At 58.4% G+C, this 23083-nt stretch overlaps 2 protein-coding genes across 4 annotated transcripts in view; one reads left to right on the top strand and one right to left on the bottom strand.

Moving 5' to 3' along the window:
* Positions 1-133: 133 nt before the first annotated feature.
* Positions 134-2599, bottom strand: KLHDC9 (kelch domain containing 9). Of its 3 annotated transcripts, XM_008700666.2 has the most exons (5): positions 2060-2599; positions 1301-1372; positions 974-1133; positions 684-882; positions 134-415 (listed from the first exon to the last, which is right to left on the bottom strand). In XM_008700666.2, exons 1-5 carry the CDS (start codon positions 2407-2409, stop codon positions 249-251), a joined length of 948 nt encoding a protein of 315 aa, XP_008698888.1. In that variant the 5' UTR covers positions 2410-2599; the 3' UTR covers positions 134-248. The 3 variants fall into 3 exon arrangements, with proteins under 3 accessions (XP_008698888.1, XP_040491872.1, XP_040491871.1); XM_040635938.1 differs by lacking the exon at positions 1301-1372 and having other exon boundaries at positions 2060-2595; XM_040635937.1 differs by lacking the exons at positions 1301-1372; positions 2060-2599 and adding an exon at positions 1425-1942.
* A 9193-nt stretch (positions 2600-11792) lies between these two features.
* NECTIN4 (nectin cell adhesion molecule 4) overlaps positions 11793-23083 on the top strand; it is a 17728-nt gene continuing 6437 nt past the window's right edge. The window contains exons 1-3 of the mRNA XM_040634580.1: positions 11793-11868; positions 20600-20959; positions 22241-22531. Coding sequence (XP_040490514.1) covers positions 11793-11868; positions 20600-20959; positions 22241-22531 — 727 coding nt within the window. The remainder of the gene's footprint in view (positions 11869-20599; positions 20960-22240; positions 22532-23083) is intronic.

Below are 23083 nucleotides of genomic sequence, written 5' to 3'. Positions count from 1 at the left end.
CTGGTGGGTTTGGTTCCATCAGGCTAATGGCTCACGATATCAGAGGAGGTCCCATATTTTATCCTTTCCCTTGCAAATAAAAATGTGGCTACTTGTTGACTGCCCTCCCCCAAAAAAGATTGACAGACAAATGTTGACTCTTAGATTGAAATTTAATCAGCGCTTGAAATGAGGCGGATAGCTCTGGTGGTAGTGTGCTGTGAATCTGTAGCAGAACAGAGGCCGGGCACTGTGTCTTGAACTACGCTTTAGATAAATAGGTCCAGGATGCAGACCTGTGGACTAGGTGTCCTGCCATCCTCACCAAAACCCCCAACCAGGTAAAGCTGATCGTTCCAAAGGCAGGTGCGATGGCCCACGCGTTTCAGCCCATGGTCTGCACAGGGGAAGTGGAACCACAAAGAAGGGGACTTGCCTGTTGGGTAAGAAAGTGCTCATGGAGGCAGTAGCATTTTGGCTCCGTGGGGCTTCCGCTCCTCACAAGACCAAAGGTTTGCCCTTTCTTTTCTCCTCACTTGGTTGGGGGCCTCTTCACAGTTTACTAGTCTGTGTATTCCTTTAACTTGGCAATTAATTTTTGCCCCTCCCTACCCCATCACTGCATCCTCTTTCTGCGACTGCAGGTTCTTCCGTCTTCCCCCCTGCTCCCCCCCTTCTCCCCTCCTCAGCCAGCCAGCCCTCACGGGTATCATAGATGTAGAGGTCATTGCAGATGGTGTCTCTGGCTCTGGTCAGAGTTTCTCCACCAAACAGCACAGCGAAGGGCCCCACCACAGAACATGAGTGATGCCGCAGTCCCCGAGGCCCCTGCCGGGACCCCTGCCCAGTGCTCACAAGCCTGGCAAGCTGTTCCATCAAACGGGGGGCAGCAGGTGGTTCCTCCTTCGGGGAGAAAGAAGGGGTTGGCTGGAGGGATTTGGGCCTCACCATTTTAGCCCCCTTCCACCCTCAGCAAGATGTGAGCAGATAATACCTTAATCTTCCCCTGACTCCAATGCCCAGCTACTTCTGGTTCAGGCGAGTTGCAACCCCCAAAGAGCAGCAGCTGGTGAGCTGGGTGGGGCCCCGCAGTCTGGAGCAGGGCCGCGCAGTGCCCCGAGCGGGAGGCTGTGTGGCAGCCCTCTTCCTTATAGCTGTGGGTATGCACAAGTCCGGGCCTGAGTTGGGTTTTCCGGAGAACAGAAGTGCGGTACTGCCTGTTCCCCAGCCCCTTTTGTGGCGAGCACAGAAAGGAGGCAGGGACTGTACCGCGGGCGGAGGAGAAGGAGGGGGATACCAGCAGAGAGCGCGCGGCGCTCACCACGGTGGCTGCCGGGGAAGGAGGGTCAGGACGTGGACAGGGTGCCCGCGGTTCTGCTGAGCCTTCGCTTTTCTAGAGCACAGGTGAAGGAAGGGTGAGACGTTTGGGGCAGGGGGTGCCATACCAGTACGTGCGGGCGCCGGGGTCCAGCCTCAGCGTGTAGATGCTTCCGTAGCGACGCTGAGTGCGGGTCCCGCCCTCCCGGCCTGCCACCCGCAGCTCTCGGTCCGAGACGCGGGTACAGGTGTGGCTGCTGAGGCCGGCGGGGGGGCGGCTGCCGGGGGCCGCGCTCCACGCCTCCCACGCCCCGCGCTCGGTGTCCAGGGCGGCCACCGTGGCCAAGCGGCGCGACCCGTCCCAGCCGCCCACCACGCAGAGCCAGCGTCCGGCCACAGGCGCCGCGTCGTGGTGACTGCGCCGCGGGCCGCCCCGGGCGCCCATTTGCACGGCCTGGCCCGCGGCCGGGTCGAAGACTACCGTGTCGCCGCTCGGCTCTGTCGCCCCTCCAGCCCGGAGGCCCCCCACCAGGTAGAAGCGGCCCCGAAGCTCAGTGCAGGAGTGGAAGGCCCGCGCCAGGAGCGCGTCCCGAGCCACTGGCCGCCAGGTCCAGCCCGCGCCCCCCGGGGGCCCCGCCAGCGCCATGTCACCCCCACCCCCCACCCCATTCCCGGAACCGCCGGGGTCCCTGCCTCCAGCCGCCGCCGCCGCACCACCGGCAGCACGACCGCTGCAAAGTGAAGGTCGCAAAGCACCGGTTACCGTGGAGACAGGAGACCTGGGTAGCTGCCGGAATGGTCACCGTGGTGACGGCATCTGGACGAGGGCCAGCAGAATCCTGAAAGACTGTTAACCTCAGAAGTCACAGGGCAGCCAGGTCCCCCGAAGGACCCGTTATCAAAGCTGCGAGCTGATTTGAGGTGCAAGTGTGGCTCTGCTGCGGCAGGAGGGACACCCGTTTCCAATTCCATCTGCCCTCCCCAGCGATGAGTCAGAGGGGAGGCCGTGAACGGCCGGAGCACTGGGCTGGGAGTCAGGAGACTTGGGTTCTGGTCCCATCCGTGCCGCTGACTCTCAAGGGGAGTCTCTCTAGGCCTCCTCAGCTTTCTCATTTATGAACTGTGCGGTGGGCTTTATGTGTTGGGTGTTTTTCAGAAGACGTTCCCAGCTGGAGCCTCGAAGGTCCTGGGATCTGCTGGGAGCGTCCTTTCTGCTCTGGCCACTAGAGGGTGGTAGAGCCCGCCTCTCAGGGCACACCATCATTGTGTGTGTGTGGTTGGGTTGGGGGTGAGGGGAAATGCTTAAGCCTTGGAGAACGTTTCACTACGGAGTCCTGGGAAGAGTAATTCGTTATTTCAGCTCGCCTCTTAGTCTCATACGGTGTAAGGAAACTGAGGTACGGTGGCATCTGGTACTGGAGATGAAGGGCAGGGAGTTTCACCGATAAGATCCAGGACAGAAGCTGCCCAGCCTAAGAAGCCGGATGGGGGTGTAGTAGGTGGAGGGAGAACTACAGGGTCCCGCCCCTCCCTGGTATCTCCCTTTTATTCAAGCCAAGTCCCTGTGCCTCTTCCCAACTCTGTCCCTCCAGGACCCAGTGAAGAACGAAGAGGCCCAGATCCAAGCTGACTAATTTCAGCTACAGGAGGAAATGCAGACAGATTTCTACTCCCAACACAGCTGGGGGGGGGGGGGGTTCGGGACAGAAACAGGACATGTGTCCCCAGTGCCAGGCTGCAAATGGGAGGGATGGCTGCTGCTTTTGCCTTTGGTTTCTACACATCAGCTCATTCCCCATCATGCCCCAGGAATGCAGGCATAGAGAGTGACCAGGCCGCCGTGGGGACGGACATGTAATTCCGGGGTCTGATAGCACAGGCCCCCTGACCCTAACTTTTGGTCCTCAGAGTAAACAGCATGGAGAGAGTACGGGCAGGAAGGCACAGAGAGACCTGTTTCCCACTTGCTCCTGAAGCCGAGACCCAGTAAGAACTTTGACAGTCTCTGCCCACTTATTTCCAGCTTTCCTGGGGTCTAACAGAGAGGATCTTGGTTTTCCCAGATCATGGTAACATGGTAACAAAACCTCATGGTAAAAAATCACCAACTTTTTTTTTTTTTTTAAGATTTATTTATTTGAGAGAGAGAGCACGAGTGGGAGGAGGGGCAGAGGGCGAGGGAGAGAGAGAATCTGAAGCAGACCCCTCACTGAGCGTAGAGCCAGACGTGGGCCTCCATCTCATGACCTTCTGATCATGACCTGAGCCCAAACCAAGACAAGAGTCAGACGCTTAACCGACTGAGCCTCCCAGGTGCCCCCCAAATCACTAACTTCTATCTAATGTCCCTGACTGAAGTCTGAAAGCCAGCCTTCTCATAGACTTCTCTGACCAGCTCGCCTCCTAACAGCTGGACTCAGGTCTGTCACACTCCTAGGATTTAGGCAAGGAGTTGCGTGGGGGGGTGGCCCTTGGTGGCCTATATGCCCTTTTTGCCAGACTCATTTTCTTTCTTTTTTTTTCCCCCAAAGCTTTTATTTTTCAAAGTAACCTCTACACCCAGCATGGGGCTCGAACCCACCACCTGAGATCGAGTCACGTGCTCTGCTGACTGAGCCAGCCAGGCGCCCTGGGACAGACTCATTTTCTGCCTCTCCTGGGTAGAACAGGGAACTGCCCAGCCCAGGGGCCTTTCCAGCTTCTCTCTCACAGCTGGGTGTTCCTTCTCCCAGCTTCCACTCTGACTCTGCGTCCTCAGCTGTTCGCATTTCCCTTGGACATCGAGCCTGGACCTCACACGCTCCTTGGCCATCCCCCCTCCAGTCCCATCTAGTAGCTAGAGGCGTTTATCAGTTACATAGACCCAGGCGAGGAGCTGCTCGGGACTCCTACCTCCTCTGGCTAGTTGGAATCAAGCCCATATCTTGGAAGAGGCAGAAAAGAATCCAGGGAAAGAGAGAGAGAGAGAGAGAGAGAAGAACAAGACAAAAAAAGAAAGAAAAGCCAGTCTGCCTTGGCATGACATGTACTTTATACCCCAGAGCACCATTTAAAGTGGTCTGCGGATGGCCCTGTCTGTGCTCCAGAAACTAAGGGACATGAAGATAAAGTGAAGGGTAGACCTGAAAGGGGACTGTGTGAGAACAGGAGAAGGGCAGCCGGAAGGGCTGCTGCTAATATCCAGGGAGAACCTCTGTGGGGGGGCGGGGGGGGCGTTGGTGGCAGAGCATCCTGAAAGTCTCCCAGTCCTGACAGGGTCCTCTGAGTTTGGCCTCAGGTGGCCATTTCCGGTGAGCGAGCGTGCCTACAGCCCAGGTTCCCAGTCTCAGATGTCCGTCCCAGCCCCAGATCGATATCTGCTCTCTCAACCCTTCACAGAACTCTTGCTCTGTTTTCTCCTCCCCTTAACTTCACTCTGACCCCGGAGCCATCCTGGTTCTCAGTCCTGTCTCCAGACTTCCTCCATCCCCTCTGCCTGCGGCCCCCAGGGTTTTCCCACCCTCTCGGCTCCTCCTGTGTTGTCCTCTGACCTGCGTTTTCCCCCAGCTCGTTCTGGCCAGTGGACTGCCTGGCCCCGTGCCTTCCTGGCCCTAATTCTGGCTCTTTGCTCTTAGTTCAGCCAGAATAAGGACATGGGGGAGCAGGACGGAGGAATGGCCGGGAAAAGAGACGGCCAGAGGCCAGATCTTGAGAGCTGTCCGATTGAGACGTGAGCGGGAAGGAGTGTGGGAGAAAGGCGGAACTGTGAGCGGACGGGGTGGAGGGGAGAGGCGTCAGGCGGGCTGGAGAGCGGTGGGGAGGTGGGCTGAGGATGGGGAAAAACTCGAATTGTTGAGGGACTTGGTGATACTGAGTGGAAAACGTCATCGGGTCCACATTGGGTGGTTGAAATTGAGAGCAGGAGAGGAAAGTAGGCGGAAGGGGCAGCCGTGGGCAAGGAGGCGTTCAGAAATTTCTCTTTGGGTCTGTGTTTCAGACTTTGTCTCAGCTTCTCCGCCTCTCTGAATTACGCCTCACCGTTCCTCCGTGCGTGTCTATTCTGCCCCCTGCTCCTTTCTTCTTCCACGCGTCTGCCTGTCTCCCTGAGCCCTGAGATCTGTCTCACCAGGTCTACTTTTGTGTTTCTCTCTCTGAGTCTGCCCTTCTTTCTCTCCCTGTCCTGCTGGACAGAGCCAACCATCTGACTGTCCTGCAAGGAGCCTTGGAACCTTCCAGGAGGGGCCAGGCTTCTCCCCTTTGGCTGTGTTGTAGACGGTAGTCGGTCCCCGGGCACAGTCCTGCGGTGTCGGTTCCTCATGAGGACCTGAGTCAGCTTCAGTGTATGGGCCCTTTCCAGGGAGTAGGATTTCCCCACCGAAGACCTTAGAGCACGGAGGCCTGGGGCCAGGGAGGCTGGCAGGGGGAGTTAGACTCGCCACTGCTCCTCTACCCTTTCCTTCTAGTTCATGGACCAGGGCTTCCCTGATCTTGGAAACTATCACAGGAAGGAACTCTTGCTCTGTTTCTTGCTCCCTAGCCCTTTTTTTTATGCCACTTCTAGAATTGAAGGAGAAACAGGTTCAAAAAGGCTTTAAGGTGATGCTGGAGGGCAGCGCCTAGGGCTGCCTGCAAGGAAGGCCTGCAGTGCCTCTTGGGGTGGGTGTGGAGAGATGCTCAGGAGGGGGTCAGGGGCCTGCCCTGCTCGGCTTGCACCCCTGCTCCTGACACAGACGGGGACTTCTCCCAGCCTCGCTGTCCGTGGGGCTGCAGACTGAGGCGGGATAGGGGCCCAGTCTCCCAAGCACGGTGGGAGCCAGTTGTGCTGCAGCAGGGCCTTGGGGGCTGTCTCGGAACTGGAAGACTGGGCTCCTGCTTCCTGGGGCCCCTCGGCCCGGGCCCCTCTACAGCGGCACCACGTGCTGGCGAGGGGAACAGAGCCGCAGGTCCGAGGGGGCCTGGGTCTTGGAGAGGAGAGGAGGAGGGAGCTTGGGTTTATGAGACGGACGGGCGAATGTTCCCTGGCCACACGGAGGGCAGATATGCCAGCATACTTCAAAAGAAAATCTGACCTCAAATTACGGGAGTCCCCAGTCCCCCACCCCCGTGTCGCTCTCCCCCTCATGTCTTCTCAGCTTCTGCCCCCTCCTCTCAGGTCTCCCCTCAGGGAACGCTTGCCTTTCCCCTCAGGGCCTTCCCCACTCTTGCCGAGGCTCCCAGCCCTTCCAGGCTTCCCACAGCCCTGGGCCTCCTGGTCTCCTGGCCTCCACAGCTGTCCTGCTACCCCCACTGCGTGGTCCCAGGTTGAGGCTTCATTTAGGGCCTCAGCAGGCTTTCTTTCCCCTGGGGCAGCTGAGTGGGGCGGCGGGTGACAGGGGCTCAGGCTGATGGCCAGGAAGTGGCTGTCTTTGTTTGGCAGAGGGCACCACACTCCCGGCATCCAAGGTGAATGTTTGGACGGCACGAGAAGCTCCAAAGGCGGCTGCTTCCGGAAGGCGCCTGGGGCTCTGCGGGCTCTGCGGGCCCCTGGGGCTGCAGGTGGGCTTCCTGGGAGGAGCAGGCGCCTTCTGTGGTTGGGACAGAGACTGGGAGAAGGCAGGGGGCACAGCTTGGGGTCCTCACCAGAATCTATTCTCTTACCAAGCCCCAGGACCCTGCCTGCCTTTGCTCTTACTCCTCTTCGCTGCTTTATCTCCTGCTGCCACTGTCATCGCTTGGAAGACTCTGATTTCCATGGGGGCTCCCACTTTTGTCCTAGACCTGCCACAGTCTATTTCTGGAGCCTTCTAAAAGTGCCAGCCCATCCAGAGACACAGGGCCAAAGAATAAAGGCATCTGTCTCTGGTCCCTGAGTTCATGGTCATGTGTTTGCAGATGCCCGGGGAGCCCATGGGGTGACAGCAAGGAGGAGGGGATTCTGCACCCAACGGCCTTCTGAGGAACGGGGCCCACACATGCCTTTTGCTGAGCCATCTCCCCCGCTGGGTCACTCCAGCTGTAGACCTCTTTAGGAACAAGCAACTCCAGCCCCCTGAGCTCCGGGGGATGTCGGGAGGCAACCAGGAAGTGTGGTTGTCGTGAAGGAGTGGGGCAGGCGACTGGGTGTCACTGGGCCTGCAGCACGGGGAGATAGGAACAGCACAGCACGTGTCAGATGGAAGCTTCAGATGGAATCTCTTAGAAAACAGGATGCCGCCGTCCTAATATTGGGCACAGGGACGCTCCAGCCACAGGGGGCAAAGGTATTTTTCAGTGGAGGAAAAGCTGCTGGAACCCATTCTCTCTTTGGGGAGCTCTGGATGTGGGGGGCACCTTGGGAAGGAGCAGAAGTGAGCTTTAAGCTTCTACCTGAAACAGCCTTGGGTCTGGGGGCTAGCATCAAATCCCATATCAGCAATCTCCTACCATAATGTCCATCAGCACCCCCTTTCTGTACAAACTGTAGAAACCGAGGCAACGAGTGGATCAGAAATAGCTTCCTGACACACAGAGACCCAAAGCTGGGTAGACAGGGGTCGCAGAGATTTTGTCCACACTCAGGCTTCTACCTAGTTCTACTCTGATTTATAACCCACTCTTTTTTTTTTTTTAAGATTTTTAAAATTATTATTTATTTATTTGACAGAGATAGAGACAGCCAGTGAGAGAGGGAACACAAGCAGGGGGAGTGGGAGAGGAAGAAGCAGGCTCCTAGCGGAGGAGCCTGATGTGGGGCTTGATCCCATAACACCGGGATCACGCCCTGAGCCGAAGGCAGACGCTTAACCGCTGTGCCACCCAGGCGCCCCAGCACCCCCTTTCTGTACAAACTGTAGAAACCGAGGGGCTCGATCCCATAACACCGGGATCACGCCCTGAGCCGAAGGCAGAGGCTCAACTGCTGTGCCACCCAGGCGCCCCTTATAACCCACTATTATCTCTCCCAAAGCTCAAGGGTCTCCTCCACCCCCGGCCCCAGGCCTCTGCCTCTGGGCTCCTGCTTCCTGGGATCTCTGACCGGGGATCTCACTGCAAATAGGGATATTACTCATTAAGGAGCTCTCTGATTTACTCCTACCCCAACCCATCCTCCTGCACCCCCCCCACCCAGCCCTTCCCCCGCCTTGACCAGCTCCTCCTCCCCCTCACTCAGTCTGACCCTCACTCTCACTCTTCTCGCCACCCCACCCCACCCATCCTTGTCCCTCCCTGACTCATCTCCAAGTCCCATTGACACAAACAAAAATTTCAGCACAACCCACTCCAACCGGTTCGGCTTAGGTGTGCAGCCTGCCATGGGGACAGAGGTGAGTTGTAAGCAGATGCCTGGACACATGCCGATTGTGAACATCTGCAGTTGTGCTCGCAGGAACAGCCCCGGGTCTGGACGCGGCGGGTGCTCAGAGACACGAAGGGAACACAAGCTGGTGGGACACGGCGTCCTGTCGTTCCTATTTCCCACCTCTCTTAACCGAGGGCTCACCGACGGCAGGGACTGTGTGTTAGGTGTCCCTGTCCCCTCCCTGGAGCCTGCCACAAAGTGGGGCTCACTAAGTGTGAGTAAACTAAGGCAGGTGGGCAGGCACGGTGGTGGCGCTCAGACAGGTACACACACTCAAGATGCCACCTGGGCTTGAACTGTTCCCATTCGTAGGGCCCAGAATTTGGGTGGGAGGAGGGCAGCTAGTGAGGCACGAGGGGAGTGGGGGTTCAATGAGGAAAGAACAGAACGCAGGAAACCGGGCACTGGTCTAGAAGGTCTTCCCCAGCCAGGATTTTCTTCCAGCCCAGCCCTGGAATCTGCCTTCCCCCAGGCCTCGTCCCAGAGGAGGGGAGGAAAGGCCTAAGTGTGAGGACCTGTTCCCCCAAGAGCATTGCCCTCGTGAGACGCACAAGGGTGAGGACACAGGGCAGAGAGCAACTTGGAGATGGATATTTGTTAGATGAGGGAGGGCCAGACTCCTACCACAAGCCAAGGCCAGGAGTGGCTGCCTGGCCTGACTATACTGGGTGTATTCTGGCTTAACAACAGCTCTGACAAGTCCCGCCTCCCCTTAGTCCTCCGTATGGCCGGAGTAGGGGTGAGTGATGGAGGGGCTCACAGACTTGCTGGCCGGTGGCACTGTGGAGGGGTGGGGGTATACCGTGAATGGGAAGGTGGATGGGATACAGGAGCTGGATGCCCACCCTGTGACCTAACTGCTCTCCCACCCCCATGCCTCAGTTTCTCCTCCAGTTTCCTGGACCAGGAGGGGTGAATCCGTGGGAAGGAAAGGAGCTCCTCTGAAACCATGCGATAGGATCCAAGGTGTGATAATTATAATTATAACACAGGATGCTCCCCCCCATCCCCCCTGGCCCTACTCCACCCCTGCCACAGAGGATCTCAAAGCGGCATCGGGGTGAGGCTGCTCCTTTGGCACAGGCGGGGACCTGCGTCCTGAGGAGGGGAAGGGGTTTGCCAAGGTGGAGGTGGAGAAAACTGAGGGGTTTGGGCATCTGGCCTGGGCCTGGAGGCCACCCCTGACCTGCTGGAAATAGCCCTCGAAGAAGAGGTCACTAGCATGGTCACTGCTGACAGCTGGACCTAGACCAGCGTGGGGGTCATGGTCCAGAGGTGGGGCAAGAGTCCAGGTGACGGCCCAGGGCCAGGAGAGTCGGGATCTCCCCTTTACTGACCCTCCTGGGCCACCCCTTCCATGCTGACGTCCATTCACTCACCAATTCACGCCTTCGACAAAACTGTGCTCAGTGCCCACTCAGTGCTGCGAGCTGACCTAGCAGGGGTGACGGAGACGAGGTCATAAAACAATCCTGGCGTTTCGGCTCTGGTCCCGTCCCTCAGCTTCACATTTGCTGAGTCCCTGGCACACAGCAGGCTCCGGTCCATGCTTCGTGAACTGAAGCTTACATTTAGTTAAGGAGATAAGATGTGCACAAATTATGGGTACACAAGCTATAATAAAGGGACTAGCAGAGGCTGGGGGAGAACAGAGGGAGATTCATTTTGGGTGGGAGGAGCTGAGAAAGCTTCGTGGAAGATGTGGCATTTGAGGTCAGCTTTGAAAGATGAATACGATTTTGACAGAGTTGGGGGGTGTGGGCTGTGGGGTGTGGGAAATAGTCCTCACGAGATGACCCTCCCTTACTGCTCTCGAGTCCTTCCTGCCCCCGGCCAGACAAAAGGGTCCTGCTGCCAAGCTTAACCTGTATTTTCTTTTCTCATGTTTCATTCCATATTTAGCTGTTTTATTTAGCCCCAGTCTGTCTGTGAGCTTGTCCCTCCCCTTCCCCCAGTTTTCAGGGAGTTCAGAGCCTGCCCCCTTCCTCTGTCTGTCCCAGATTGGCCAGTAAGGTTTTGTGTGACTTGGGGAGACATTTTATGCACGTGGTCTTACGAGTGTGAGTATACTTACAAGGATACAGGGACAGAGTGTTTGAAATGAAGATTATCTTTGCAAAGTCCAGACATGTGCTCTCATCCTGTGACCATGGGATAAAAAGATAAAAGGAACCATGGAGAGTTGTGCTGATGCACTTTTGGGACTCCTGGCCAGGTAACAGGGAGGTGCTGAAGCTGAGAGAGGGTCCCACGAGGGAGGCCAGGAATCCGCGGGGCTAATTTCTCGGTCAGTCCTTAAGCTTCTCCTATAGACGGTGGGATACAGGAGGGTGTCCCTTAAGCTCCTTTGCTGGGGTCATTGAACTAGATTCCTGTCTCAGGGATGGAGATGTCCGAGCAAACCGTGTTACTGTCAAAGCTGTGTGTCCTCCAGCAAGCCCGTTCCCCTCTCTGAGCCTCTCTTCTCGTCTGAAGAATGAGGTCTATGGGGCAGTACTGTACTTCTCAGTTCTGCTCTTCTCTGATTCTCAGCTTCAAAGCCGAGCCCCTCCAGGAGATTGGGGAACTTGGCAAGGCCCTGGGGAGGCAGCAAGGCTGGCTGGGGTGTGGGATACTTGGGTTCCTTTCCACCTACAAGGGCCTTGCCCCTGTTCCTCCTGGCCCGGTGCCTCCCACTTTGAGCCACCCTGGGCCTTCTTCTACCCCGCCCCCCAGCACCTTGCCTCTCCCTTCCCAACGCCTTCCATGCTGCCAGGTAAAGCCTGCAGCTGACGATGGGATCCCCCCGCCAGGTCCTTCCCTCCTTCCCTCCCTCCCTGGCGCCCATCAGCCAGCCCAGGCCGTGGGGGCGGTGGCTGCTGAGTCTCCGTGCCAGGCCCAACCCCCGGAGACGCACCTGTTCTGACCTGCTGAGCAGGTTCCCAGGTTTCTGCCGTCGTTGTTGGCCACAGCGTGGGAAGCAGCTCTGGGGGAGCTCGGAGCTCCCGACCACGGCTTTTTGGGGGTAGCTCTAGCTGGGTGGGCAGAGCGGGCCTGGGTCCCCTAGCAGAGACCGCAGAGGGACAGGCAGGGGTGGCCGTGCCTGAGGACTCCGTGATCTCCCGCCTCTTGGGTCGGTGCCCTCTCCAGCTCTAGAGCCGGCTCCCAGGGAGAACTCGGTGGAACTTCAGAAACACTGGGCAGCTCTGCCTTCCGACCGATGCCCCTGTCCCTGGGAGCCGAGATGTGGGGGCCCGAGGCCCTGCTGCTGCTGCTGCTGCTGGCATCATTTACAGGTAGGACTTGCCTGAACCATCAGGACCCTTGCTTCTGAGGCCAAGCCAGCACACACACATACACACGCACACACATATACACACGCACGCACGCGCGCGTGCACACACACGCACTGACACGCACACACATAAACATTCTCTTTCCCTTGACTCTGGACCTAGGAACCGATCTCTCTCTCCCACCCCTGCTGCCCGTAGTGCCCCCAGAAGAGCCGGGGTCACTCTTCCGCTTCGTGCCCTCTTTCAGCCCCAGGCTGTGTCACTATGTCTGGGGTCCCCGACCACACCTGCCACAGCCTTGCCTAAGCCACAGCTGCCTCTGGGGGAAAAGACATGCTGACCCTGGGGAAGGTGAGCAGGGGGTGGAGCAGGTGGGTACCCTCTCACCCCAGGGCTTCCTGGAGGCTCCTTCGCCACCCCCCAGGCTCCAAAACTGCTGACCGGCCCTGGGCTGACTCAGGGCTGAGCTGGTTTTAGCAGCCATCAGGGTGCAGGAAGCCTGATGCCCAGACAGCGGACGGGGCATTCCTGTTTCCTCCTCCCCTCTCCGTGATGTCCTAGAGTACCTACCGAGACTCGAGCACCTGCTGGGAAAACACTGGAGAGGCGGAAACTCCTTCACGCTGGCCCCTCTTCTTCCCTGGGCACACTATTAAGTGGTCAGGTGGGCGTGATACTTAGATGAGTGGGGGTCTAGGGTAGGGTAACTTCTCCATAGGGTGTGGCCTCCTTTTCTTTATTCCGTCCCTTATTTTCTCAACTAGATGCCTTATGTCACTCTTGCCTAATGCGTATAAATTACAGGAATTTATAATCTTCGGAGTGGGGGAAAGAGAGAGAGAGAGAGAGAGTGTGTGTGTGTGTGTGTGTGTGTGTGTGTGTGTGTCTATGCCTGTGTGTGCACAGTGAGAGCACAGTGGGATTCCCTAGGCTGTTTCCAGGGTAATGAGTGACTGAGGAATCTTTGTCCTTGGAAGACAGAGCCCTATCTGGATCGGCCCAGGTGCAGTTGCAAGGGGGTCTCCTGTCCAGCATCGCCCAGGACTGATTCCCCTCTCTGTCCCCAGCTGAAGCTGTGCGGAGAATGGGGCAGAGATGTGTGGGTGGGTGGGCACTGCTCTTGCTCTGATCCCACAGCGGGAAGGATGGAAGGGTCGTGGGCCAGTCTCCAATCACAGGATACCAAGCTCCAGCCCCTGCCTCCCACCCCTGTCTCAATTTCTATTTTCCAGACAACCCTCCTCACTTGCTCCGGCCCCGAGGGTGGGGTCTGGTCCCTGGGGCCAGGGAACTTGGCAGCCACTTTTCTGTGGGATCTACCCACCCCTGAAGAATGGAGCCCTGGGGTCTCAGAACATGGAAGGGGTCAGAGAGGCCACTGCTCTAACTGCCTCATTTTACAGGCGGAAAAACTGAGAGAGATAGGTAGGCAAGTGACATCTTAAGGTTACTCCATGTTGGGGGCACCTGGGTGGCTCAGTTGGTTAAGCGTCAGACTCTTGATTTCAGCTCAGATCATGATCTCAGGGTCGTGAGATCAAGGCCCGCGTTGACTCTGCATTGGGATCACACTGGGCATAGAGTCTGCTTAAGACTCTCTCCCTCTCTCTCTCTCTTTTTCTCTCGCTCTCTGCCCCTCCCCCACCCACTGCTTGAGCGCCCGCTCCCTCTCTCTCTCTCAACCTCAAAAAAAAAAAAAAAAGAAAAAAGATTGCTAGTGTTAGAAGTACAACCAGGTGAGTGTCCTGCTGTCCCAACCCCTCGCCCATTAAAGGCTCGTACGTCAGGGTGCAGCCGGGGTACTAGGTGCTGGAGACACAGTGGGGACAAGACATGGTTCCTGCCTTCTTTTTCCAGGACACAAAGCTGTTCTTGCTAAGAGAAGCCCAGGGAAGGGGAGAGGAGGCCTCCCGTAGTTAGGGCGTCACCCTGACCTTGCCCACTGCCTCATGGACAGGGGCCATGGCTTACCCCAGGTCGCACTCTGCTGCGGCTGCCGGGACCCGTGCACAGCTGCGGGGTGCTCTGAGGCCTGGCGCTCGCTTCCCAGCACCAGTTCCCAGCCTGACGGCCCCCTCCACTGCCACCCCCGCCCTGGCTCCTCTGTGTGTAAGGCCCCGGGAAGCAGGACTGTTTTTGTCTCTGAAAAGCCTTGGACTGGAAGTCAGGAGTCTTGCATTCTGGCCCCATTTCTGCTATTAATTTGCGAGGTTACCTTGGGCAGCTAAGAGTGTGGACTTCAGCAGACCAGGAGGTAGGACCTGACCATCTCCATGGGCCTTCCAGCCCGGCAGTCCTATGGCTGTGTGACTGTCCAGCCCCTGACGGAGGGCGGGGTGCTGGGTACTGGAGGAGGTGGTCAGTGTGGCTGTGGTGATAGCAGGGGAAAGGTCCTGGCCCATCTCTCAGTGGGGACCAAAGGTGGCTGTACCCTGGATTCTGCCTTCTGCTCCTGCCCTGGCGCAAATCAGTGCACCCCCCTACCCCCAACTCCTGGGCCATTAGAGCTCTGAGCCCCAGGGCCCTGCCCCACCCCTGACGGGGAGAGGAGCCCAGGCTTGGGAGGCGCCTGACACCACAGCTCTTTGTCTCTCCTTAATGGGATGAGTTTCCGGGTGAGGTCCCCTCCCTTCTCCCTCCCCCATCTCCTGCCCTGGGGCTAAGGGGCCCAAATCTACAGACACCCCTCCCGGTACGATGCTAGTTTCTAGCTCTTTGTCTGGGCCCAACTGGGTCCTGTAGGACCAGAGGGTGAGGGCTTCCCTGAATTCTGTGGTCTGCCCCCCAAGGATTAGGATCAGCTTTCTACCTGAGGTTAGTTTCCTAGAAAGGGAGGGGCCCCATCCCTGCTTTTCTACTCCTGTTTACAGAGGGGGACAGGCCCTCTCCTGCAGGACCAACCCAAAGCCAGAAAGGGGGACAGGCTTCCCCACCCAAGGTGGCGGGGACTAGGAGAATCCCAGGGAAACCCTGTGGCCCCAGTGACCTTGGCGCCACCCTAGTGTTTCAGGGGGGCTAAGGGGACCCCAGCTACAGAGATGGCAATGAGGAGTTTGTGACAGAGCCCACGGTTCCAGCTTCTAGAGCACAGTGTTGGGGCCCTGGAGCCCTCCAGGCTGAGGAGGACAGCCACTGTAGGGAGCAGGCCTCATGAGGAGAGGAGGCCCCGACTTTCTGGCCCCCACAACTTCCCCGAGCACTGACCAAAGGCTAGCCAAGAGAAGGACTGAGAGTGGTGTGAGGAGCTGAATCAGGAGGGAAGGGAAGAGAGGAGCCCAGGCTGGATCTGAAAACTGAATCTAACATGAAGGTCGAAGGTGAAGTTCAGAGCTGGGGGCCTGTGAAGGAGGTGGGGTCTTTCACTGGGACTGGGAGCCTCTGGCCTCACGATCTTTTCCCATAGCTTGCTGGCCAACCTCTCCCCACTTGCCTTTAAGACTGGTGTGTCCTGAGAGCTGGGTTGAGGCGATGATTTGGGGTGGGGCAGAGCTGGCCCCCACTTTGGGGGGGTTGGCTGGCAGGATTTCGGGCGGGGGGGGGTGGCTAAGATCTCAGGAGTTTGGGAGAAGCCGAATTCTGGGTCTCCCACCCACAGTGTGGCTGTTGTGGTGACTCAGCCAGGCTCAGACTCTGGCTCCGGGGGGTTTAGGGGACTTATCTGTGCTGGGAGCTGTGTCTGGGCCAGAGCCGGGCTGCCTCAAGGCCTGTCCTCCTGCATTGTTCTCGCCTCCCTTTGGGATTGGTGTGGCCCCCCTCCCCAGACACTAATCTGTGGGTGGGCACTTTGCCCAGGTTGGGAAGCTCTCACTAAGCTGGGGGGCTTAGGACAATGGGGGCTAAGTGAGGGACGGGGATGAAGGCAGAAGGAGAATCTCCTGGCTTTCAGAGTTCCTTAGCACTCCAAGGCCAAGGCTGTGGGGGGAAGGGTGGAAGAAAACGGGCTCACAGCTTGTCAATGCCACCTGTCCTGAATGGGGGGCTTCAGGGCTCCTCCCAGGTCCTTTCTTACCCCAAAATCTCCCACATCTTCCAGCTCAGTCTGGTAGAGGCCGCTGCTGTGGGGTGAGGGGAGGCAAGAGTTAACAAAGGAGAATGAGCGCCCCCCCCCAGCTTGGACCCCTCCCCTTAGCCCTAGGCCAGATGCCCCCCTTCCCACCAAACCCACACCAGACAGCCCCTACCCCAGGCCTGGAGCTGGAGCTGGTTTTTCTGGTGGTGGCAGCAGCAGAGGCCTGACAGATTCCCAGGGAGAGGCCTCCTGGGGGGCCAGAGGCGCTAGTGGGGGGGGGGAGTGGTGAGAAGGGTGGGAGTCCTTCTAGTAGGAACCTGAGGAGCAAGGGTAGGGTGAGCTTTTGTTTTGTTCTGCCGGGGAGCCCTGGATGGCAATTTCCCATCACCTGGAGGGACAGTGACCTCATCCCGGGTACCACCTCCACCCCAGATGGATCTGCCCTCAAGTCTGGGGTGAGGTGGGGAGGGGTGCCTGGCGACATTCCAGCTGGGACGCAGGGGCGAAGGCACAAAGCCACACAGCACTGACCAAGAGCAGCTGGGGCAGACAGACATGCGGCAGCCCGGAGACACCGACATCAAAACATTTACTCTGTGTCCGGAGTCCCGCGGGCCGGGATCGCGCACCGTGCACGCGGGCACGTGAGATGCACACGCTCACACGCACGCGCCCCTGCGTGGCTCCTCTCTCCCGACGTGGACGAGCACCTCCACTTCCCTAAGGATAGGACGTGAGAGCGTACAGGTGCGAAACACTCCCCAGTTCAAGCATGGAGCCGGCCTCCCTTGTGAGCCCAGCCCTGAGCGCCGCCAGGCCCTGTCCCGAAGAGGTCCTAGGTTCAGACTCGGAAGCTCACACCGACTCCCTCCCTCCCTCCTCCTCACAGACCCTCCTCCAGGCCCTGCCTACAGACCCCTCTCTGCACCACCAGGGATACTGATGGAGAAAGTCCCCTCCTAAAGGGCAGCCTCCTTCCCCAAAGACGCTGTGATAGGTGGCTGCCAGCCTCAGTGTCCCCTTCTGAGATCAGAGGCCGGGCCCCACCCCGAGAGGAAAGCTGGGACCCAGGCCCAGGTGGGGGGGCAGGCGGCCAACCCAGGCCCGGAATGGAGGGCCTGTCTGGGAGCGGGGCGGGGTACACAGAGGGCAGGGCCCCAAAGAGGGGGCCTGGCCAGGGGTGGGGGAGGCTGAGGGCAGGGATCCCGTCCGGCCAGTCGGGCCTGTTCTTCCCCTTGCGCAAGGTGGTGGCTGGTGGCGGCTGTGGCTAGGCGGGCTGTTGTGCGGCAGCATCTGAATCACCAGGGCTCCTGACCAGCGTCCTGGTGCTCCCGGGAAGAGGGGTGGGGACAGTCAGAGGGAGGAGTGCCCAGCCAGCAGAGTCCACAGGCCTCAGCAAACAATTTGCTGCAGAAGGGTCCGTGGGCTTGGCCCGGCCTGGCAACTACATGCCCGCAGGGTGACCTCACCAGGCAGGCGGTGTGTCTCCTTTGCTCTGGTGACATCATCATGCTGACACCGGGCGGGCACTGGGTGGGGGAGAGGAGGAGGAGGCAGTCCTGGCCTGCCCTGGCCTGGAAGTCAGGGCTTCTGGGTCCAGTTAGCCCAGGACAGGGATTCTAGGGCCTAAGTTCTCTCTTCCTTCTGTTGGCAGCCTGTGCACACGTGCATGCGTGTACGTGTGTGTGTGTGTATGTGTGCATGAACTGGAGAAGGGTGCTGCCCCCAGCTGAGATGCTCCCGCTGAATAGTGGATTTGGGGCTGTGGGGGGCTGTGGGAGAGGTCCTGAAGGGACTCTCTTCTTCTCCTGGGTGCGTCATCCTGCAAAGCTTGGGCTTGTCCCTGGGGAGTGGGGATCTCACAGGGAGGGACGTGGAGGATTGCGACTCAGGCATATGCCTGTTGTGCCCTGAAGAAGGTATACGTCGGGGAAAATGTGGGGGATTAGTTGTGGAGAGGGGCAGGTGGTTGGCAGGTGTAGGGATAGGGATGGAAAATATGCCCTCTGACATTGTCCCAGAAACAGTCTTTAGGAAGGTCTGAGCGTCCCGGTGGCGCAGGGCTGGGGATCCGTGGGCCCACAGACACCAGTGTCTGAAGCAGAGGAAGTGTGGGGAGGGATGAGCCCTGATCCCAAGCCCACCTCCAGCCCCTCCTCAGCAGCCCTGCTCCCTCCAGCGCCAGGAGGAGGTGTCTGGGAGGGGTATGGGTAGTTAGCTGGACTCCCAGGCTGGGCTGGGTGGGACCAAGACCAGCTTAGGCAGGTCAGGGCCCTGGTATCTGGCCCTGCAGGTCTGTCCCGTCCTGTTCGGGTCCTCCCAACAGCATCCTCCCTCCCTCCACCCCTTCTAGCAAGGCCCTGGGACCCCCTTCCCTGGGCCTGGGCTCTGCCTCCCTGGAACCCTCTAGCCCACTCTAGGGGCCTTCCCCTTCCCGCTCCATAACTGCCCCCTCCGTCCACGTCTTTCTCCCCATGTGCTGTCCGGAGCTGCTCCCTTGGCAGAGAACCCAAGTAGCCAGCCTGTCCTGCCTCCGCCCCTGGTTGCCATGCCAACCCCCTCCCTGTCTGCCCAGCCCAACCAAAGATTCATTTTTCTTCCTTCTACCCTTTCCTTCTTCTGCCTCTCTCTCTCTCTCATTCATTCATTCAGTCAAATATATTGGGCACCAATTACATGCCAAGAATGCTGACCACATGCCACTGAACACTAAATCAGAAACCAGGTTTCCCTGTGTGATGTGAGACCCAGTTTCTACTCTCAGGGAGCTCTGTCTGGTGGGGGGAGCAGACAAGAAAAGAGCGAACACCATCCGGGGATAAAGTACTATGGTGAGGTGAGAGCAGGGCGCTAGGGCAGGAGAGGGGAAGGGCACCTCTCCCTGCCCGAGGTGGAGGTGGGGAGGGGTGGGGGAGGGAGGACTCCGGAGGAAGTGATGTCTAAGCGGAGTCCTAAAGGATGACTGGGAGTTACCCAGACAGTGATGAGTACGAGCTCCCAGACATAGGGAGGAGGGCCTTCCAGGAGGGGCACAGTGTGAGCGAGGCGTCTGCGTGCTGGCCAGAGGCAGGGGCCCTGCTCTTCTGGGGCTGTGTACTTGCCAGGTGTCCGTTCCAAGGCAAGGAGCTCTTGCCATCCCAGAGGGAGCCCTCACTCCGCCCCCAGCCCTGTGCTTCCCACGCTTTATTCCATGGCTCCACATTTATTTCTTCCCGACCCTGAGCTTCCCCAGGCCCTGCCTCCCTCCTAAGCCACTCATCCCAGAAACCCAGGATTTGTCTATCGTATGTCTTCATCTCTCCTTCTGGTCAGTGATCAAATCCTGCCAAGTCTCCCCCAGGGCTGTCGCCTTCCTCCCCGTCCCACAGCACGAAGGGTCCCTAGCGAGTCTCGGGTCTTCGTGGTCCCTACTTTCTAGTCGGAGGGCACGTCCCACTGGCCCCTCGCTGCCGTGATTCCCCATGACTTCCTTTGCCTGGTGTGGAAGGCCCGGCCTCGTGTCCCTCGCCTGCTCAACACACACCCTCTGCCTTCGGTGCGTCCTTCCCTCTCTGCTTCCTGAACCAGCCAGCCTCTCCACCTCTCGGGTTTGCCCACCCTGGCCCCTCACCTGGAATCCCCTTCCGGGTCTCTTCCCCTCCAGGTCCTACCCAGCTCCTACATGAGGCCCTCCCGCAGGACTCGGGTCCCCAGTGACTGTCCCATCCCACAGTTAGCCTGCCACACACCACTGAGCACTAAATCCGAGACCGTCACACCTTTCCGTGTTTGTCCGCAAATGTATTGCTTCCTCCTGACCAGATTTCAGGTTCCATGAGGGCAAGGAAAGGATCCTTCTTTGAAAAGGAGGGGACACGAGAGCCGCCCTGGGCGCTTTGTTGCTATCTCCGTTGACATACGTTGCACTTGCCCTTCCTCGCTGGTCCCTTTCTCTGCTCCTCTGCGTCTGGCTCCCCGTCGACCCCTTTGCTGTCCGTCTGCCCTGACCTCATCTCTCTGGGCCTCTGATCTGGGGCCTGTCTTCAGTGACTTGCTCATTCCTGTCTCTGAGCCTCGGTTCGTGCCATTCCTCCCACATGGATACCTTCTTCTCTCTGGGAATCCAGGTCTCTCATCTTCAAGCCATGAAAAGAATGTTCTGAGGGGCCTCTTGGGATGGACCCTTCCCACACTACATGCCCCATCCTAGACGCCAACTGTTTTCGACCCCTGCCTTGGCTCCTGGCCACACCTCCTGAAAGCATTCACTTCCCTGCCCCACCCCCCTTGGTAGGTTGAACCTTCTGTGACCGTTTGTCCCTGGCTTTCCCGGTCTTTGTGTGCCTAAACTCCATTTCCCGGAGAGGACCGTGAACTCCCTGAGGGCAGAGGCTGGGTGTCTCCTCTGGTTAGAGCCTCCCACCTCACAATTGCCCAGGACACAGTCCTGGGCTGGGAGAGGGTGTGACTCTTGCAGCCCTCTACCTGGTGGCCTAAGGCAAGCGCTTCCTGTCTCTGGGTCTCAGTTTCCTCATCTGTTTAAATGGTGATAATGACGCCCACCTCTTGGGAAGGTTTTGTGCATCTAATGAGGTAATGGACGAAATACTTGGCAGGCAGAAAGTGCCCCAGGAGTTCTGGTGGCCTTCGCTGTCATCATGCGTAAGTGTCCCCGCACCCCCACCCCCACCCCCGGGTTCTGCGGCACCCCTAATCTTGGCCCCTCCTGTCCGCCCCCTGCAGGCCGGTGCTGGCCGGGCGAGCTGGAGACCGCGGACCTGGTGACGGTGGTGCTGGGCCAGGACGCCAAGCTGCCCTGCATCTACCGCGGGGACTCCAGCGAGCAGGTGGGGCAGGTGGCCTGGGCTCGGGTGGACGCAGGCGAGGGTCCCCGGGAGCTGGCGCTGCTGCATTTCCAATACGGGCTGCACGTGGGCGAGGCCTATGAGGGCCGCGTGGAGCAGCCGCCGCCCCCACGGAGCCCCCTGGACGGCTCGGTGCTGCTGCGCAACGCGGTGCAGGCGGACGAGGGCGAGTACGAGTGTCGCGTCAGCACCTTCCCCGCCGGCAGCTTCCAGGCGCGGCTGCGGCTCCGCGTGCTGGGTAAGTGGGGCCGCCGGCTGTGGTGGAGGGGGGGTGCTGCGTGTGCAGGGGCCCCAGGCCGCGCCCGGGCCTTCGAAGGCAGAAGCGGGGTGGACGCAGAGATGGGGTCTGCAGAAATGCACGGGCCCGGAGGAGAGCCCAAATAAGAGGGGAGGGAGGGCCTGCAGGGTTGAGGGAGTCTCCTCCAGGCCATCCTCCCACCCAGTCTAGGAATTCTCCCCAAGTGACCTCAACAGCTTGCTACCTACAGCTCTGTCAGCCTTGGGGAAGAGTCCATTTATTAGAACGTTCTGCACGTCCCAACTTGGTCACTTTGACCCTCCGAAGCAATGTGGCCCAGGCTCATTCTGTCTTCTGCACCCCAGCCTTTCAAAGGGCTGAGGATCTTTGTCATTCCCACCCCACCCCCTCTTCTGGAAGCTATGCTGGCTAGTTTCTGCAGTAGTTCTCCCGAAAGCACTCATTCACAGCCTCGCTCGCCATCCTGGGTTCCATGGTTTTAAAACGTGGGCTGAGATACGGACACGCAGCCCCAGCTCTGACCAGCGTGGCTGATACCTTTTTTGACCTGGACCTTCTATGAATGTGGTTGGATTGGAGATCACAAGCACTTTTAAACCATTGCTTTGCACTGTGGGCTCTCGTGGCCCATGGATGCCCCAGACCTGTGCTCTAGTGAAGTGTTTTCCATTCTGTGCTTGAGCTGTTCATGTTAGGAAGATAAAAAAATAAATAAATAAAGGCCTCTAGTTTCCCTTTATCCACATGGAACTTTGTAACACTAGCCTTGGGGGTGAAAGTCCTGAGTGTGAATCTAGACTTCGTCCCCTTACAGCTGATGGTCTGGGACAAATCATTTAGCCTTCCCAAGCTTCAGTTTCCTCTCTTATAAAACAGGGGTAATGATCCCTACTTTGCTGGTCTGTTGACGGGATTAAGTGAAATAACATTTATAAAGCATTTAGCACAATACCTGGCACATAGTAAGGGCTTTACCAGGTGGTGGCTGTGATTATTAGGATATAGATGTTGTCTGGTTAGTTTTGTATTTACTTCATTATGTTTTTTAAAAAATGACCCATGCTCATGGTAAAAAAAAATCAAACAATAGAGAAAGGTACGAAGTCAGCTGAAGTTCTACCCCTCATCTGGTGTCTATGTTGGTGAAATAAGAGAAGAAAAAGAGCCTGAAAATGTTTGCCAGTGTAAGACTGAGCTGGGACGGGGCAGGGCCTCCTCATGGGTGTGCTGACCATGACCCCTGCCTCCCACCACCTGCAGTGCCTCCCCTGCCCTCATTGAACCCGGGGCCAGCGCTAGAAGAGGGCCAGGGCCTGACGCTGGCAGCCTCCTGCACGGCAGAAGGCAGCCCAGCCCCCAGCGTGACCTGGGACACGGAGGTCAAGGGCACAGCGTCCAGCCGGGCCTTCAAGCACTCCCGCTCAGCGGCTGTCACTTCAGAGTTCCACCTGGTGCCCAGCCGCAGCATGAATGGGCAGCCGCTCACCTGCGTGGTGTCCCACCCTGGCCTGCTCCAGGACCAGAGGATCACCCACGTCCTCCAAGTGGCCTGTGAGTACTTGGATCTTGGGCAGAGAGACCCTGAGCCACCCCAGTGTGGCCAGGCTGGATGCCCAAGGCCCCCTTGTATGGCCGCAAGAGCACTAGTGCCAAGACAGACGACCAGGAGCTCATCGCAGATGACCTCAGCAGATCACTCAGACCCCTCTGACCTTCTGACCCTCAGCGTCCTCCTGTTTCCAAAGGAGATTGCCCTGCTGCACAGGGCTGTTGGGAGAATCGGGCATGAACATGGGATTGAAAGCACTTTTTGAGGGGTGCCTGGGTGGCTCAGTCGTGGGGTGCCTGGGTGGCTCAGTCGTGGGGCGCCTGGGTGGCTCAGTCGTGGGGCATCTGCCTTCGGCTCAGGGTGTGATCCCGGCGTTCTGGGATCGAGCCCCACGTCAGGCTCCTCCGCTGGGAGCCTGCTTCTTCCTCTCCCACTCCCCCTGCTTGTGTTCCCTCTCTCGCTGGCTGTCTATCTCTGTCAAATAAATAAATAAAATCTTTAAAAAAAGAAAGAAAGAAAGAAAGAAAGAAAGAAAGAAAGAAAGAAAGAAAGAA

The sequence above is a fragment of the Ursus maritimus genome, unplaced genomic scaffold (assembly GCF_017311325.1).
Source record: "Ursus maritimus isolate PB19 unplaced genomic scaffold, ASM1731132v1 scaffold_2, whole genome shotgun sequence".
NCBI classification, from domain to species: Eukaryota; Metazoa; Chordata; class Mammalia; order Carnivora; family Ursidae; genus Ursus; species Ursus maritimus.
This window is presented reverse-complemented; position numbering and strand designations above follow the sequence as displayed.